Raw genomic sequence first — 16,130 nt, forward strand, 5'->3', positions numbered from 1 at the left:
TATTTGAATTTGGGACAAAGTTCTGATAGAATCAATAGTATAAAAGCCCTGTTAATGCAAAAGTAATATTAATATTACAAAGTGTCATTTCTTTTTCAGAATCAGCAAAATCCATCTAAGAGCCTTTTATCAGATCAAGTGGGTCTTCCTCCGGATCTATCAGAATTTCTTACTGTAAAGAAAACTACTACAGGGAAACAGTCTCCCGCATCTGTAAATGAGTAAGTACACAGAAATGAAAAAGTATATTATTGTAGTAGATATACCTTTATTAATGAGGACAATTCAGCCCATTCATAAGAGACTTCACATGTGTATTGCAGTTGTTGAAGGCATTATAATATTTGATTTTAAAAAAGAAGACTGAGAATTTTGTTATGGTTCAGACAAATACTTCAGTTATAGAAAACACACACACACACACACACACACACTCTTTTTTATTAGGTAATAGCTGAATCTCGTGGGAGTTTTGGACATTATATCCATATATGATAAACCCTTTTTTATGTGATTGTGTTGTAAACTAGAAAGTTGGTGAAACACACATTGGAATGAAACATAGTTCACTTTTTCTATGCGAACAAAGGCTTTACTTAAGTATAAACATGGAAACTTAGGTAGGAATTGTGTGTCCATTGTCTTCTACAGTATTTTCTTTATTTCTTCAGTTTAAAACTTTTAATATCGTTTTTCTCCATTAAACTGCCCTGTATACATCTTGGTGTAGTGCCCAACAGTATCCTCCAATCGTGTTTGTATTCCAGGAGCTTTGATACTGTTTTTCCACCACTTGAATTAATTGATGAAAGTTCTCACCTGTTCCCTTATTGACATCACCCAAATTGTTGGGGGAAAAAATGTAGGCGACTTCAAAAAATGAATCTTGAAGCTCATCAAACAGTGCAACTCCCTGAACTTTCCTGCTCTGAGGTGACAAAAGTCATGGGATAGTGATATGCACATCACAGATACAAGGTGTAAAAGGGCAGTGCAATAGCAAAGCTGTCATTTGAACTCAGATGATTCATATGAAAAGGTTGCCGATTTGATTATGGCTGCACAACTGGAATTGACAGACTTTGAACATGGAATGATAGTTGGAGCTAGACATTGCCTGCAGCGCCTCTTCTGGGCTCGTGACCATATCGGATGGACACTAGACAACTGTGCCCAATGAGATGAGTCCCAGTTTCAGTTGATAAGATGTTATGGTAGGGTTTAAGTGTGGCGCAGACCCCATGAAGCTGTGGACCCAAGTTGTCAACAAGGCTCTGTGCAAGCTGCTGGTAGCTCCATTACAGTGTGGGCTGTGTTTACACGGAATGGGTTAGGTCCTCTGGTACAACTAAACCGATCATTGACTGGAGGTGGTTATTTTTGGCTACTTGGAGATCATATAAAGCCATTAATGAACTTCATGAACCCAAACAACGATGGAATTTTTATGGCTGACAGTGCACCATGTCACCAGGCCACAATTGGTTTGAAGAACATTCTGGACAATTTGAGTGAATGATTTGGCCCTCCTGATTGTCTGAAATGAGTCCCATTGGACATTTGTGGGACATGATGGAGAGGTTCATAACATCCTGCACCGGCAACACTTTAGAAATTGTGGATGGCTATAGAGGCAGCCTCTGTGTCGAGTTGCTGCACTACACTGGGTGGGAGGAGGTCCGACACAATATTAGGTGGTGTCCCGTGACTTTTGTCACCTGAGTGTATAATGAAGGTACTTTTGTTGCCTAAGAACTTAGCACCAATCACTGTTCTTGAAAACCAAGTCTCCCTCCAACTCACTGTCAATATTCAAATGTGTAATTGATAATAATTCTTTGAATGTCACACCTTCTTTGGATTTTCTTTCTGATAGTGGTTGAGGAAATGTCTCAGAGAGATGCTTGGAACTTTGTCCTTCGTTGGATAGAGCTTTCTCACACTGTTTCATTAGGATCAACTTAATGTGTAGAGATAGCAGTAGAATTTCTTTTCGTAACCACAAGGTTCTTGCACAGGACATTCTTTTCAGATGCCAAAGATTTTCGTACAAGTCAGTTTATTTGGAACCAATCTTGATCCTTTATCCTGCTGTCCTATATATTATGTGAGGTGTTTGTTTCTTAAAATATGAGGTGATTCTTGTGTATAACAATAGTTTGACTGTGTACTTTCCATGCTGATTTTCTGGATTCCACCACCTAAGAGGTAATATCTCCTTTGAATCCAAAAAAATGTTATCTCACTTCATTTTCATAGTACTTGTCACTGAACATGCAGTATGTATTCATTCACTTAAAATAAAAGAACAAGCCATACTGAGCTAACATCTTAATGATTCCATAAACAAGATGAGTACATCTATCTCCAAAAGTTCATGTAGCATATATTTAAATGATTTTCTGTTCCTGGAAAGTCTGCACATCTGCAAGGCAGGATGCTGATCCATGAAATACATATTGCTGTGTCCGAGCAGGTACTTCCTCTTGCTGTGTCGCCACGACTACTGTCCCATACTGGAGACGCACATTGTCCCTCAATACAGTTACAACATGCACAACGAAAGGAAAACAGACACACAGTATCTGTCCAATTTTATTAGACACATTATTTTATGTTGTTATTTTCTTATTATATAAATTACTTGTGTTGTAAGTATCATTCTGGAGGGAAAATGTAGGGATACAGCTCACCCCTGTGGTGTGGCACCCCAATTAAGCAATTAATAAATAATATATTAATAATAAAATAAAATAATAGATTAATAAAAAATAGAGAAAAGTGAGGATAGTAGTTTTAATGCTTGAGGTGTTCTACATAGTCTCGTGCCACTTGAGTAAACCACACATAATGTTCCAACAAGCATGTGAAACTGTCAGAAAATTCCTCCTTGGGAATATTGTTCAGCTCATGCAAGGCGTTGGCTTAGGTGTCAAGTTACGCCATCAAAGCGTTGACCCTTACTGTGAATTTCTGTACTTTGTCGTTTGGAGTTTGGTTTGTATTGATAAAACCAAATTTTGTCATCAGTGATTTTTTTTTTTTTCCAGAAAAGAATTGTCCATTTCTTGCATTTCAATCAAGTTGCAGCAGGCATTCACATGCCATGGGGTTTGTTCGGAACTTGAGACAGGACAAACTTTGCACACAATTTTCTCTCCTTCAAAACATTCTGGAAACAAAGTTCGAAAACTTGATTTAGAGATTTTGCTCCATTACAGTTCGTGATACACAACGCACGCACTACGGGTGTACCTTCACTATTGTCTTCTCACAACTGGATGGTTGAATTCACATCTGTTGTTTATTGTATGCACATCTGTTGTTTACTGTTGTTTGTTCAAGCTGTCACTGTAGTTATTGTGCCGACATTGCTTATACGCCAGAAGTAAAATCATTTTTGAATTTTTTTGGATGGACAGTGTATATTTAAATATACACAAGTAGAGTAATAAATATTCTTTTTGTAACAACCTCGTTACGTGTTTATTACTGATTCTACATCTGGTAATGATATTTGACTCATATAGAAATTTAATCACAAATCTATTGAGGTTGACATTAATGTGCTTTATATAAGTTCATAGCATTGTTTGACTATAACAAACATTTATGGCAATCTCTTGGTTTTGTTCATCAGTATTTACATTTTGTAGACGTTTAAAACTGAAAACAGTTTCTCTTGTGACATGTATTATCTCAGCTATACAATTTGGTGTTTCATGTCTTTAATACTTTCCTATTTACTTAAACTCGATAATCTTTAACAACTCTTAGGCCAATTTCACTTTGCACTACAGATGTAGGTCTTCCTTTCGTGTGCATCTACCCTATCTCCTACCATACTTCATATATTCAGGTACACTATTCTGTTCACTCGACCTCTTAACCATCCCTACACCCCATTTTTGAGAGAGACACTGTTACTCCTATCTGGCAAATAAAAATATTAATCACTTGGTTGCATGTTTTTATCTTACTTTAGTCTTCTGAGTACACACCCACACTTTTCTCCAATTGCTTGGGACTTCCTGCTGAGCAAGAGATTCACAATAAATTCAAGCAAGGTAGGGGCCAATGCCATAGAGTACTCTTTGTGAAATGGAACTGTGATTCCATTGGGAGCTGGTGATTTATTTGCTTTCAAATCTTTCAGCTGTTTCTCTACGCCAGGTATGCTTATTACTATGTCATCCATTTGGAGTCTGTCCGATGGTCAAATGACAGTATGTTTGTACGATGTATGTTTGTACGATTCTCCTATGTGAACAGTTTCTTGAATGTGAAATTTAAAACTTGGGTTTTTGTTTTGCTATCCTCAACTACCAAACCAGACTGATTGACAAGGGACTGAATGGAAGCCTTAGACCTGCTTAGTGATTTTATGTAAGACCAGAACTTTTTTGTGTTCTGTGCCAGATCTTGGGATAAGCTGTGACGATGGTAGTTGTTGTATGCTTTGCTCATAGATCTTTTCACAGACGCATGAATCTCTACTACACTTCACTTGTCATCATTGATGCATACCTTTTGAACTGAGAGTACAACAGCCTGTGCTTCCTCAGTAACTGCCAAATATTGTTATTTAGTCATCGTGGGTCTGTTCCTTTCTTTATCCACTTACTAGGCACATAACTCTCCAGACCACTTAAACTTTGCCCATAATTCCTCTACATCCATCTTACTGGAACTAAGTGATGCCAATTCACTGTCCAAGTGAAAAGAGTGAGAAGCTGATAACTGCTTATCTGCCCTAGCTAGCTGAAACACTCTCCAAACCTTCTTGACTGATTTATTAACTTTCATGATCATAGTCGCTATAATGACATCACGATCATTAATCCCCGTTTCTATACAGACATTGTCAATAAGGTCGAGCCTATTTGTAGCTACGAGGTCTAAGATATTTCCATTGTGTGGAGGCTGCTGAGCTAGCTGCTCAAGACAGTTTTCAGAAAATGTGTTCAAAAATATTTTGCATAACTGTCCCTCTGTACCCCTTCATAATGAATCCACAGACATCCCAGTCTCTACTCGGCAGGTTAAAGTTGCCTCCAACTGGTATTGCATATCTGGCTATTTACACCCATTGACTGTAGACTTTCTTTGAATGACGCTAAAATTGTCACAACAGAATCACGTGGCCAGTAAAAACATCCAACTACTAACTTGATTTCACCTACACCTGTAATATGCAACCAGATTACTTCTCTGTCACACTTCACTTTGACCTCTATAGAGACAATATTTTTGTCAACTGCAGTGGGGCCCCCCTGCCTCTAATCTGTCTTACCGGTATGTATTCCATGACTCGCTAAATATCTCAGAGCTTCCCACTTCGGGTTTCAGCCAATTCTTAGCCAACTCTTGCTCCCAAGCATAATTTTAGTGTGAGAACTTTCCTGGAGGGTAGTAAATTTGGGAACTTTATTATGAATACTTTGACAGTTTGCTGATGAAATTGTGACAGTCAAAATGTCTTTATTGTGAATGCTGTTTGACTTTCCTTGTAACCTTATTAACTGGTGTGGAACAGTCAGCTGACAGGATCTAATCCGAGGGACTGCAACAATACCATGGAAGAGTGTAATTCCCACAGAATCTCATAGGACACAAATTGAATTTTATCCATAGTGGAGGCAGTTGAACTCTGTGGCACTTCCTTTTAAAGTATGTAGAATAACAACAGCTACCAATCACAACACTAGTTCATTTTATTTAATGCATGACCGGTTTTGTGCTTGTGCCCATCTTCAGGTGGTTTTATGTTCAATTACATGATTCCGGTTTGAATGTTGGAAATTACTATTTAAATAAAAAACAAATAACATGATTAAATAGATCCAACTGAAACAATTGGAACTTGCTAAGTGGCATGTGTTGTACAGTATTGTACTAATAACACATGTAAATCTGTATCAAAATGTAATTTGTATGATTAAGGACTGTCAGCACTACAGCTAAAAGGAGAATGCCAAGCAAATAAACAGAAGTTTAAGAGGTTGTCCATGGTGTATATACCCTGGGACAACTGGAAAATCCGGGGGAAACCAGAGAATTTTTTTAGAATTCTGGGAATTTTTTCATTGTTTTAGTTTTCAGTTAAATTTTTGTAATTTTGACTGGTAAGAACTGATACTTGACAAAGAATTTTACTTTAGCCCACTACTCAAGAATGATACCATGGCAATAAAACATACACAAGAGAATAACACCAAAATAAAACTTTAGCTTCAAAGAAAATGCACCATTTACAGTAACAAAGCACACATAGGCATTCTTAACAGCAACATGTGTCAAAGATTATGCAATTCTTCATAACAACAAACTTCCTTTGATGCATCTTTCTTGTGGGCCTTGTTACGATGAGGTTTTCTTTAAAGTAAAGTCCTTTTATATGAGATGAATTATATAATGTGTGAGAACGTGCCATGAATTTTTTAAATCACAGAGCATTAGACTCTCATTCAAAACAGAACACTGAGGACCAACAACAAAGAAAAATTTCATTATATAAAATTTTATTTGCATATTTGTGTTTGATATATCTTAAAAGATGACACACACAAAAAAACCCAAGTGTCAAGGTTAGTTTTTCATATTTATTGTAGTTCTTTCATTGATTACGACATATGCAGTATCAATGGCAAAAAGTATAATTTCCTTCAAAAAAAGTGTGAAATGATTTTTCGAGCAGTTTCGCAACATTATATGTGAAACCTTAGCTTTTCTTGTAGCTATAGTGCTTGTGTATTAATTTAAACTATTTATTTTTCCTGCTTGTGTGTTTGCACTACTTAACAGTGATGTTGCTATTGGCTGATGACATTACATGTCCTATGCTTTGAATATCTGGTGCACCTGGCTGGAAAGAGCACATGACATGAGCTATGATTTGTTGAAAAAAGCCCAAGGAGGAAATGAGGACAGTAATTTGCTTTTTGTTTGCAGAAGATGTTAAAACTGCAGAAATTATTTGTCAAAGTCAAGTGCACTACGGTGACAGCTGTTTATCATGAAGCCATATCCATGAATGAATAGAAAGAACCCTTCAAACAGGGTACAATTTCTCTATGTGTCAAGGAAAGAGCAGACAGGCCATCAACGGCAACAACTGAGAACAATTTGGAAGTCATTGGGCGTATGGTGATGGAAAACAGATGAATCACATTGGACGAAATTGTTAATGCTGTACATATCAGTCATGGTTCAGCGTATTCCAACTTATATGACAGGCTAAATTTTTGGAAAGTATGTGCAAGACGGGTACCAAAAATCTGTCAGTGCAGCGTAAAGCACAAAGGATGGACATCTCTTGTAAACATTTGGCCTGTTAACATCACAAGGGAGATAGATTTTTGCAACAAATCAGAACTTATAGATGAAGCTTGGGTGCATCATCGCAAACTGAGAAGTAAGGCTGTGAGCATGGTTAAACATGTCGTCACCAGAAGTTAAGAAATTTAAAGGTCGACCATACCTGGTAAGATTATGCTAATACTGTTCTGGGACATGGAAGGTGTGGTAGCCTTTCATTTCACTCTAAGAGGCAAAACCTTGAACGCTGAGAACTATCGTGATGTGTTGCGAACTAAACTGAAAGCTGCATTCAGACACAAAAAGCTGTCACCCTGCAGCACATAATGCTCAGCCACATTCTGGCAAATGGAGAGCCAAAACTATAATAAAGAAGTTGGGATTCGAATTGTTGGAACACCCGTCATACAGTCCAGACATGGCTCCAAGCATTTTCCCTATGTTTGGACCATTGAAGGAAGCGTTCAGGGGAAGAAGATTTGCATCTGATCCACAAGTCATTGATGTGGTGCAAAAATGATTACAGATGCAACCAAAAACTTTTCTTTCGACAGAGTCAAAACACTGTGAAACGATGGACAGAGTGCATTGAAGTGTAGGGAGGTTATCTTGAAAAATAATGTATGTTTCAGTTTTCTATCATTAGAATAAACATCCCTTTTCTCTCTTTTTAGCTTCCCCTCCTAGACACCAATAACTAGTTTCAAGCATTTCTGTTCATCATCAGACTTGGAAGACATTGAACTGGAGGGCTACAAGACAGGAACTGCATTCCAACATTAATGGTATTTACAAAAGATTTTAAGAAAATTATTGAACAGTACAAACTGGAATATAAAAATCTGTACCTAAGATGAGAGGACACTTTGTCAGTTGGCTGTTGACAAGGCAAGGGAATGTCAGCTGTAAAATATGTGTGTCAGCTGCCAAAAATGACATAAAAATCAATATAGAAGCATCATAATGTAAGACTTTATATACTACAAATGACAAGATAATAGCGTCAAACAGTGGAAAGTCCAGGTTGTAATATCAGCAATACTGTGAAAAAGGTAGATTGCTACTCACTGTAAAGGTGATGTGTTGAGCTGCAGACAGGCACAATGAAAAGAGTGATTGACAGGCACTATTGTCATGCATTCAAAGTGACACAGAAAACAGCCATGATATCTGGCGACAGTAACAGTCAAAGTTTACATGAGCTGATCGTTAACAGACTGACTGATGTAAAGTGCCCAACCTTCCCTGACTTCTATTCCCCCTCTCCTCTTGTCTGCATTCTCCCCACCACTCTCTCGTCATCTGCTCTGTTCTCCTTCTTCCGTCCATGAGCCTTTCGCTCTTCCCGTCGGCCTAAACTCTTATTGCTCCTTTTCTATACCTGCCTTCTCCCTTTCTTTTTTCCAATAGCCATGTATTTACTCATTTCATAAAAAGATTACAATATTTATAAATCCAGCCCATACCTTTAAGAATTTCTATTCTTTTAATGTACATATAATTACTACTAATCATATTTCAATAATTTTTGTTTCAGAAAGCAATTGAAAAATTTGTCCATATTGGTTAAAATGATGTGTTAGAAATATTGTTTTAAAATCCAAACAGACACCCATAATGTATCATAGGTCACTTTTTCTCTGGTTATATTTATAATACTTTGATGCCAATAGCAAATCCAGAAATAATTATAATGTGGATATAAAGATAGAGAGCCTTGGTCCTCAAATAAGAGACACAGAGCAGGCATTTAGAAAGGATGAAAAATTAATTTAATTTAGAGCAAAGTAATTCTTCAGAAAACACACACACACACACACACACACACACACACACACAGAGAGAGAGAGAGAGAGAGAGAGAGAGAGAGAGAGAGAGAGAGAGAGAGAGAGGTGGGGTGGGGGGGACCACTGTTGACTTACAATACTGCAGTCTGCCTGTCCCCAGTCGTGCTGCAGCATTAGGAGACAACAGATTGTGTGCGTGTGTTTTCTGAAGGACTTTGTAAGAAAAAAAGCTGTTTCTCATCCTTCCTTTGTATCATTCTGCTGCACAGTATTTCTTCTGTTTGCTGTCTATCCTCATAAAAGGGTATCCATAATTAAAGTTACAGTTGCAAAACATTGTAGAAACAGAATGACAATGACTGCAAATGTGAACAGTGGTGGTGGGAATTACCAATAGATGGCACTGTAAGCATCAGAATGTGCTCACCAACAGACAAGCAGCACGTGGCTGTTCTTTACTTTGCGTCCGAGCACGACTGTCTCCATGAAGGATTGCATGCTGTTTGTACAGTTCTTTTACAAGAAATGTGACTGTGTGCCAATAACCTTGCAGAAATTTTGGGCATTCGAGGGTTTTTCAAACATTTTGGTCTGATGTCTGCTAAGCATCTGGGGAAAATTATTAAAAAATTTGAAACGGCAGATTTGTTAGAAATGCAGTGTTTGAGGGAGGAAAGCAGTTGATCTGATGCCTATTGAAAATGTGTCCACAACATTGTGGGAGGGGTTCAGCAGTGGCGTGCAAACATGCATTGCACAGGGAATTGCCTGAACATTAGACATACCTGAGTGCACAATGCATAAAATCCTACACAACTTTGTGCTTTGCTATCCATACAAAATCACCTGTGTTCAGGAGTTGATTCATGCTAACATGCCAGAAAGGCAAATATTTACTCTGGAATTTCTTGTTCACGTGGAAGTGAACAGTGAATGGCCATGGAACATTCTGTTGGCAGATGAAGCCTATTTCCATCTCCTAGGACATGCCAGTGAGCAGAACAGCAGAACATGGGTGGCGAAAAATCTGCAAACACACCAACCAATACCACTTCATTCCGCAGAGGTGACTGTGTGCTGTTGACGGCATCGTTTATCGTAGGGCTGTATTTTTTGAGGAGATGAGTCCTGCAGATCGTGTTACTTGTACCATCACTGGTAAATGCTATGAGAATCTTTTGAGCATCAACATCATTCCAACAGTTCAGCAGTGTGGATGTGGGGGTAGGATCATTTTCATGCAAGATGGTGCTCCTCCGCACACTGCACTGCCAGTGAAGTGGCTGCTGCAGGGGCGTTTTGGAAATGCTAGAATTTTCAGTTATCATTTCCCAACATCTTGGCCTTTCGGATCACCTGATATTAATCTGTGTGACTTTTGGCTGGGAGTTACCTGAAAGACAAAGTGTTCCGTGCTCCAATTATGAACGTAGCTGAATTGAAGACATGCATTGCCTAATGCATTCTGAATGTGACCCCGAGACACTCTGATCTGTTTTGGAACATGCTGTTTCTCGATTTCAACTTGTGGCAAAAAAGGCGGACAGCATGTTGAATGTGTCTTGTGCCAGTCACATTACACTTAAAAACCAATGTCATTTTGATTTTTATGCGGTTTTTTGCTGCAGGACAGTTAAAAAATGTCTTTTGCTTTTTATGAGGTCTTTGGCCTCAGGATAACTAAAAACTGATTTTTCCCATCCAATGCGGTACGATCTTGCCATGGTGGATGATACACAGGGTGAATCACTAACTATTTCCACCCAGAATAACTCAGAAAGTATGATGATAGCTGAAAAGTTTATGGGAAAAATGTTGCATGGGACATCGGGGGCCATTATATGACAGTGGTTTTTTGTTGCTAGGTGGGGTTGCATCAGAGATATGAAGGTCAACTTTGTTTCTTTAAATGGTATGCTATAGTTTGTTACTTATTTTCTGATAGCGGCTATCGAGACGAATCCAATGATGTGTAACAGTAAGGTCTTTGAAGGTCAAGAAAGGTCACAGAGGTAGCATGAACATCCATTTACAGAAGGTGTTCGAAGTGATGACCATTGGTGCCAATGCAGTGCGGCAATCTTCTTATCATGGATTGTGAGTGGTATTCCTTATCACTTCGGCACTTATCAATGCACACACTCTGACAGTTCTCTCCTATATATCGTGCAAATAGTAAATATTGGCCGAATACGGGGTATCCATCTAACGTGCCATTGACCTGTAAACACCAGTCAGTGGTTTCGCAATACAACACTAATAGGAACGGTAAGACTAGTATTGTCGAATGAAGCAAATGTGAATGATGTTTCCTTCGAAAAACAAGTCGATGTGCTCCTCATTTGCAGAGAATGCCAGTGAAATTCAGTGAGAGCTAGAGACTTATACACTGAAAGATATCTTCAGCGTACTCACCCTACATGTTGTACATTTAAATAGGTGTGTGATAAATTGAGAACATCTGGATCTTTAATGCATTGGAAACATATCCAGCAAAGGGAAGTTACTAACGAGGAAACAGAAATTGGTACGCTTGCCACTGTGGTCTGAGATTCTTGTGTTAGTTTGTGTCAAATTGCAAGGGAATCTGGCATGAGCCAGAGTAGCATTGTTCGTGTTCTGCATCGCCAAAAATATCATCCTTATCGTATCAGACTCCACCAAGAATTAACTGGTATGGATTTTATGCATCGCATTTGATTCTGCTGGTGGGCCCAACTTCAGATTCAGAGGGATGACACATTTATTAATTTGATTGTATTTACTGACAAGGCTACATTCACGAACTATGGAAATGTTAATTTTCCTAACATGCATTATTGGGCAACTGAAAATCCATGTTGGCTGCAGAAAGTTGCACACCAAAAATCGTGGTTGGTGAATGTATGGTGTGGGATTTTGGAGGACAGAATTATAGGCCCCTGTTTCATCAAAGGAAATCTTAATGGTAGGAGGTACACAGTATTCCTGCAAGAAACATTAGATCTGTTGTTGCCACAAATACCTTTAGGAAAAAGGAGCAGAATGTGGTATCAACGTGATGGGTGTCTGGCACATTTTTCGCTGATGGCTAGAAATGAGTTGCAAAGACAATTCTCAAATCGTTGGATTGGACATGGAGGAGGTGTGCCGTGGTCGGCTTGTTCGCTAGACTTGATGCCTCTGGATTTTTTCTTGTGGGGATTCGTAGAAGACATTGTTTATAAAGACGTTCCAACTAGACCTGAAGATACGCGAGAGAGAATTATCAGAGCATGTGCTTCAATAAGTGCTGAAGTGGTAAGGAATACTACTCAATCCACGATAATAAGATTGCCACACTGCATTGATACCAGGAGTCATCATTTCAAATACCTTCTGTAAATGGATGTTCATGCCACCTTTGTGACCTTCAAAGACCTTACAGCTACACTTCATTGGATTCGTCTTGATAACTGCTATCAGAAAATAAGTACCAAACTATAGCATCCCATTTAAAAAAAACAATGTTGACCTTCATATCTCTGAAGTGACCCCCCTTGCAACAAAAAACCAACGTTATAATGTGGCCCCCGATGTCCCATGCAACTTTTCTCCCACAAACTTTTCAGTCCTATCATACTTTCTGAGTTATTCTTGGTGGCAATTGTTAGCAACTCACCCTGTATATTAATGCCATGATGTTTCCCCTTGTGTCAATAATATGTTGTTCATATTCTACAAAAACAGAAGTAAGGCCACAACTGAGCCAATTAAATGGTCGCTGCAATCAAGGAGGATCTTAAAGAAGCTGGTGTGACTCAGGCAGACGTTATAAATAGAAAAACGTTCGGATAAAAGATGTTTGATTGGCAAGTTGGTCAGAGGGAAATTAGAGAACAGACTGAAACAGTATGGTCTGATGAAAGAGAGAGACTTCATTCTGAAAGGATGACACAAATTTGGACACAGAGGAAGGTTCAAATCTGACATCATTTTAGTAGAGGTGCTCTTTCTACAGTATTTCGAAAGTGGAACTTTAATTATGGACACCCTGTATGTATTTTGTTTCTTAGTAATGGGATCAATCTTTTTACTGTATAATAAAAGGTACTGCATAATAGGCATTAGGTGTACCTTCACTTACCTATTATGTCATCATCTGTTTCAGGTGTTCAGATACCGTGGAGAAGAACGATGTTATCTATGTTTTCACAGATTCTGGCAATCAGAGTGATGGAAATGTTGGTAATGATTCTTGTGACAGCTCTATAACATCATCACATCAAACATCATTGTTTTCTGGTTGTGAAACATCTAAATCAGAACCTAATATTTCTGACTACAAAGCAGCTGGCAGTTTTGGACTAAAGAGTTATTCCAAAATTACTCAGAAGGAGGAGACGTCGAATACAGAAAATAATACATTTGATGGGTCATTCTTTAGTGTTGAATGTGATAGTGAAAGACCTCATAAGTGTACTATTTGTAAGCAGAGATTTGAGACATCAGACAAACTCTTTATACATGAGTTTACAAAGCATAGCATAGAAAAGTTGCCAGACAACAAAAATGTTAGAAGATACAGAAAGAGAGAGCTACATAAGTGCGAAGATTGTGGCCTAGTTTTTTGCGGGCTGAAACCTTATCGAAAACATGTAAAAGAACATCACATTCCCGCAGAAAATATATGTGAATTTTGCGGTGCCCATTATAAAATTAAATCCCAGCTAGAAATTCATAGGCGACTCCATACAAATGAGAAGCCATACACTTGTACTATTTGTCAAGAATCATTTCATTTCAAAAAGGCATTGAGGCGTCACAAACGCACTCATATCGAACCCAAGTCTTTAACGTGTAGTATCTGCAATAAAACATTTGCCAATAGAAGTGCAATGTGGCGACACGAAAAAATACACTCTGACAGCAGAAACGTTTTATGCTATCTTTGTGGCAAAGTGTTGTCAAACCCCCAAAGTCTAAGAGTTCACATGAGAACACACTCAAGTGATAGGCCTTGTTCATGCCCAACTTGTGGTAAGAGCTTCAAAGACAATGTTTCTGTTAACAAACATCTGATAATTCATTCAACTGAAAAGAACTTCCATTGTGATATTTGTGGTCGAGCATTCTACAGCAAGGCTTTGGTAAAACAGCATAAGTTAAGCCATTCTGGAGTAAAACCGCATACTTGTGAGACCTGTGGTGCTGCATTTAATAGACTGGGAAATCTAAACCAGCACAAAAAGAAGCATTTATATGACTTTGGTAATGTTCAGGATGTAAGCTATGAATGTGTTATCTGTTCTAAGAAATTAAAGTCTGAATTAACACTTAAATATCACCTAGCAAAGCACACGGGGGAGAAAAAACCTTTTGATTGTGAAGTGTGTGGGAAGCGTTTTATTGCTGTGGATCCCTACCGTGTTCATATGAGAATTCACACTGGTGAACGGCCTTATGAGTGTGATGTATGTGGAAAGACTTTCAGAAGCTCCTTCACTTTGAAACAGCATTCCGCTCTCCATAAAGATGAATATCCATATCCTTGCCCTTTCTGTGAAAGGAGATTCAAACGCCTTCAATCTCTGGTTGTGCATAAACGCACACACACAGGTGAAAAACCTCACCAGTGTCCAATATGCAGTCGTGCCTTTGCACAGAAGGGTGACATGCAGAAACACACAAAGACTCACACCAAAGACAAGGAACGAATGAAACAAGTCAGACTTGATGATGATGCTGTTGTTATGGAAATAGAGCAGATAACTGAGCTTGCTCTCAGTGATACAGAAATCACTAGTGAATTTTTGATAGATATGCCTATTGTTGAAGTGGAAACAGAAATTCAGCAAAATGAAATTCATGTGCAAATTCAGCCAGATGTGGAGTCCGATGTGACAAAAAGTGTTGCCTCTCATCTTCAAGCAGACATCCGTGAACATATTGCCACTGATATTCAGTCCGTTATACATTCTGAAATTCAGTCTGCTATTCATCCTGACATACATTCTGTGATTCATTCAAATTTATAATGACATGAACATCTCATACCCAATTAATTTATTTTATAATGGCAGTCTGTATTATATGGTATTAAGACAGTAATTATTACCAGTATTTGAAAAATGTAATAATATTTTATTATATTATTTTATATGCATGTATATTTAATAAAAAATTAATTTATGTTTTCTTTATATAATTTGTCCTGTTTACAGCAATTTCTTTTCAAAATGTAACAAAAATTAAAAACTCACATAATTTTGTTTTGCCCTGCACCCTGCCACCTCCTTCTTGATACCTTTCCCCATTGCAATCAAGGTAACCACTGTTTGTGTCAACTTTTTCTAACGATTCTCAACATTGAAATTATGACAGAGAAGTGTATTACAATTTATTTAATCTTTCTATTTAGATGATAGTGTAATACACCACCTTTTACACGTTACGATAATAGAAATTGTTCTACAGAACAGAAAGAGTTGTCAAGGAGAAACTTTTTCAGTTAGTTTTCAAATTCTGCTATGTTGTCTGTCAGTTATTGTGATCACTGGGTAAGTTATCAAAACTTTAGTTGCAGCATTGAGCACCCTTTTTTGTGCTAAAGGTGACATTAATGAATGTCCTTTTTTTTTTCTTCTGTATTGTAACTATGTACATCTTTGTTCCTTTTGACAGTTACTTAATTGTTTACAGCAAACTTAATGAGAGAGTATGTGTACAGTGAAGCTTTAGTCAAAATGCCTAACTACTTGAACAGATGTGCACAGGATGATTGTGCATGAGCACCACTATTATTTGTACAGCATGTTTTTGAGCAATGAAGACTTTTCCCTTGAAAATGAGTTACCATAGAACATTACTCCATATCACATTATTGGATGAAAATATGCAAAATATGTAAACTTGCTGACTTGCCTCTTCCCAAGATTCGTAATGATTTCTAAGTGCAGATGTGGCTGAACTTAGTTGTTTTAGGAGCTCCAAAATGTGCTCTTTCCAGTTTAAATTCTCATCAATATGGGCATCAAAAAAATTTTGCTGTTTCCATCCACTTTATTA

General features: G+C 37.9%; 1 protein-coding gene across 1 annotated transcript in view; it reads left to right on the plus strand.

Moving 5' to 3' along the window:
- LOC126481380 (zinc finger protein 182-like) overlaps window positions 1-15,224 on the plus strand; it is a 152,605-nt gene extending 137,381 nt beyond the window's left edge. The window contains exons 5-6 of the mRNA XM_050105093.1: window positions 100-221; window positions 13,234-15,224. Coding sequence (XP_049961050.1) covers window positions 100-221; window positions 13,234-15,100 — 1,989 coding nt within the window. The 3' untranslated portion in view covers window positions 15,101-15,224. The remainder of the gene's footprint in view (window positions 1-99; window positions 222-13,233) is intronic.
- Window positions 15,225-16,130: the final 906 nt, after the last annotated feature.

Source organism: Schistocerca serialis, chromosome 5, assembly GCF_023864345.2.
Source record: "Schistocerca serialis cubense isolate TAMUIC-IGC-003099 chromosome 5, iqSchSeri2.2, whole genome shotgun sequence".
Lineage (NCBI taxonomy): Eukaryota > Metazoa > Arthropoda > Insecta > Orthoptera > Acrididae > Schistocerca > Schistocerca serialis.